Source organism: Panicum virgatum, chromosome 7K, assembly GCF_016808335.1.
Source record: "Panicum virgatum strain AP13 chromosome 7K, P.virgatum_v5, whole genome shotgun sequence".
NCBI lineage: Eukaryota > Viridiplantae > Streptophyta > Magnoliopsida > Poales > Poaceae > Panicum > Panicum virgatum.
In genome coordinates this window covers 47,965,616-47,968,701 of record NC_053142.1, presented here as the reverse complement: position 1 = coordinate 47,968,701, position 3,086 = coordinate 47,965,616, and the positions used below count along the sequence as shown (strand labels likewise).

Sequence of the window (3,086 nt, the reverse complement as noted above, 5' to 3'; positions counted from 1 at the left end):
CTTGTGCCAAAAGAGCCCTGCCTGGTTTCCTAATCAAGTTTCCTGCGCGTTACGTTTCGTGCGCGTGCGGGCCTTTACATACAACCCCAATCCCCCACTCTTTCCCCTCCCCTTACCCACCGCTCCCGTCTCTCCGCCGCTGCCTTGGCAGAAGAAGAAACCCTCATCCGCGAACCCAATCCGGTGAGTCCCCTCCTGGTGTTTGTGTTTCCTCTCCGCTCTTCCATCAATCAGCCCAGGATTCCGCCGATCGGGGGCTCGCTCTAATCGATTCGGTGGTGTTTCGTGTTTTTTTGGTCGGGGTGGATTCCAGGGCCCGGAGCAGTTTCGCCGCCACCAACCGATTCCGTCGCCTCCCTACGAAATCCGACCCGACTCGTAAGACTTCCCTCGATTGGCTAGTTTAGACCGATCGGCTCGATTTATGTGTGTTATCTCGGGGAGTTAATTTTGGGGATTGGTTGGCGTTTTTGTAGGCAGGAAGGAGCGTGATGGCCAAGACCAGCTCGTTCAAGCTCGAGCACCCCCTCGGTAAGTCTAATGTTCCCATGCCCATTCTGATTCCGTGGTTGTAGCTTGATGTGTTGTGCGTTTTCTTCGGCGAGTTAATTCCGCTTGCTTGTTACTTGTTAAGGTTTCGACGAATGGCTGTAGTACAAAAATTAGGAGTAATTTTTAAGGATTACCATACTGAGGAACTGAGCGGTTATCCATCTAGTTGCTTAGGTTTTTGAGCAACCATAATCGGTGTACCTTGTGGGGGAAGGTCAGCTCTGTTCAAAAGTTAGCAACTGCTGGTTAAGTCATGCAAGTCTTGTGCCAATTGTTTGGGCAGCTTATCTTGAGGTTTTGTTGCTGGTGTTGATTGGGTAGCAGTAATACTTGACTGCAACTATGTGATTTGACTTAGTCGTCTGCCATCTGATTTTATGTAAGATAGTGTTGTTCGGTGGTTGTACATGAATGGAAGTTGCTTGCTAATCTGAAATTCTAAACTGATCATTGGGTTTGTCTTATGACATATATCTGAAGTGGTCCCTTGTCTGGAGGATCAAATATGTGGGATTTAATCATATTGAATCACATAATACATTTGAACTCAAAAAGAATGTTGCATGCTCACGAGGCTTTGATGGTCTGGAGTTATATTGAAAGGTTCCTGATGGTTGGCAATGTGTTCATGCTCCTGTTAAGTTCCAGGATAATCAGATTTGATTGTGTTTTTTGTGCTAAGTAACAGCCTAGCTGAACTTTGCATGTTTATTAGCTTATGGTTGAGTTGACATAAGTTAGTGGGTTAACATCAATTGATTGACATGTGCGCCTTACTTAAGCTGGGTAATAATGGTACACATTTTCTTTCCAAATATGCACTAGGCAACATTGATGACTCTGCCAGTTGCACAACAGCAATTATATATCCCACCTCCGAATTGGGCTTTAGTGGGAAGCTGCAATTATGCTTCTGAAACTCTATTTGGTATCAAAAGGTTCCTAATTGTTGACAATGTGCTCATGATCCTGATAAGTTACACGATAATCAGACTCAATTGTGCTTTTATGCTAATTTGTTACTATTTCCTAGCTTAACAGTTGTACTACCATTTATGTTGATTGATTGGCATGTATGCCTTACTTGACCTGGGAAATTATGGTAGATTTTCTTCTCCTTAAGAAGCAGGTGAGATAAATTTGCACCTGGCAACATTTGAGAATCTGTTAGTTAGTCTCTTTCACAGCAACAACTCTATGTCCCAGCACTGATTTCAAACATTTTCTACCATTGCATTCTCACAAGACAATTTAGCCTTTTATTCTGGTTACAAACTGAATCATTAAGCTGTTGTGCCATGTCTGTGTTACAGAGAAGAGGCAATCTGAGGCTAACCGGATCAGAGAGAAGTACCCTGACAGAATTCCTGTAAGCAAACCCTCCTGTTTACTCAGCTTCTTTTGTCATGGTTACTCTCTAACTTATGTCAATTTGTGCAATGCAGGTGATTGTTGAGAAGGCTGAGAGAAGTGATATTCCTGACATCGACAAGAAAAAGTCAGTTCTCAACTTCTCTAAGTTACCATAACTGCTATACTCTTTACAGCTAAACTACCAATGACCTATCCTCATCTTTAATTGTTTTTGGGTAGTACTAACAAGGTTTCTACCCTTTCTTCCCCGGATAACTGATGGCAGTCGGTGCCATCATAACATTATATCTGGCTACCCCAAGACAAATATGCAACACTATATTCAATTGTCTCAATTACTGTATCATGATCTATGATATCATCTAAATAGATACCAGCGGCTCATTGATGACATCTATACTACTAATAAATAGGCTTTAAATATTTAATATAGTTTCAACATTTCTGTGGTCCAGAAACAATTGGTGATTTAAGTTTTGTCTTGAAGGAACTGCAGTTTCATTCTGGATGAAAATAAATGTTGCTGCATGAAAGCACTATTGCACACATCAAAGCATGCCATGGCAGCCATAGTAGGCAATAATCTGTTCCGATTTTCTGATTCCTATCACTTTGCAGGTACCTCGTCCCTGCTGATCTTACAGTTGGGCAGTTTGTCTACGTTGTGAGGAAGAGAATCAAGCTCAGTGCTGAGAAGGCCATCTTCATCTTTGTGAAGAACACTCTTCCACCAACAGGTCTGTGAAAACAAATACAGCAATAACATTTGTGGAACTCTGATTTTTCTTCAGTCGTTGGCCATATAATCTGCATTCTCACTTCATTTTGCTTCTCTGTTTCCAGCTGCTCTGATGTCTTCTATCTATGAAGAGAACAAGGACGAGGACGGGTTCCTCTATATGACTTACAGTGGCGAGAACACCTTCGGGCTGCTCTAGATGGCGCCACAGCTCACCTCAATGGGGTCGGCCCACCCTGGCTTCCCTACTAATGCCTCCTGTAAATAAGACCTGCCAAGCAACTGTGTATATCCTGGTTTCCACATTGCATGTGATTGCACTCATCTAGTACTAAACACCTATCATCAGCTGTCCTTGATATACATCTATCGCTTAAATCAAGTAATCGACAGGCTATGAAACCTGTCAGTGTGTTACAGA

General features: G+C 42.7%; 1 protein-coding gene across 1 annotated transcript; it reads left to right on the top strand.

The window, feature by feature from the left end:
* LOC120641837 (autophagy-related protein 8C-like) lies at positions 1–3,086 on the top strand. The gene is made up of 7 exons (XM_039918109.1): positions 1–183; positions 314–378; positions 477–531; positions 1,866–1,921; positions 1,998–2,050; positions 2,545–2,663; positions 2,770–3,086. Exons 3-7 carry the CDS (start codon positions 492–494, stop codon positions 2,862–2,864), a joined length of 363 nt encoding a protein of 120 aa, XP_039774043.1. The 5' UTR covers positions 1–183; positions 314–378; positions 477–491; the 3' UTR covers positions 2,865–3,086.

What these genes read in the sequence shown, in the direction of transcription:
- LOC120641837 (XM_039918109.1), top strand. Translation starts at nt 492, where the DNA reads ATGGCCAAGACCAGCTCGTTCAAGCTCGAGCACCCCCTCG. An exon ending in CAAGCTCGAGCACCCCCTCG is followed by an intron (nt 532 to 1,865) that starts GTAAGTCTAATG and finishes TCTGTGTTACAG; the next exon opens with AGAAGAGGCAATCTGAGGCT. An exon ending in GAACACTCTTCCACCAACAG is followed by an intron (nt 2,664 to 2,769) that starts GTCTGTGAAAAC and finishes CTCTGTTTCCAG; the next exon opens with CTGCTCTGATGTCTTCTATC.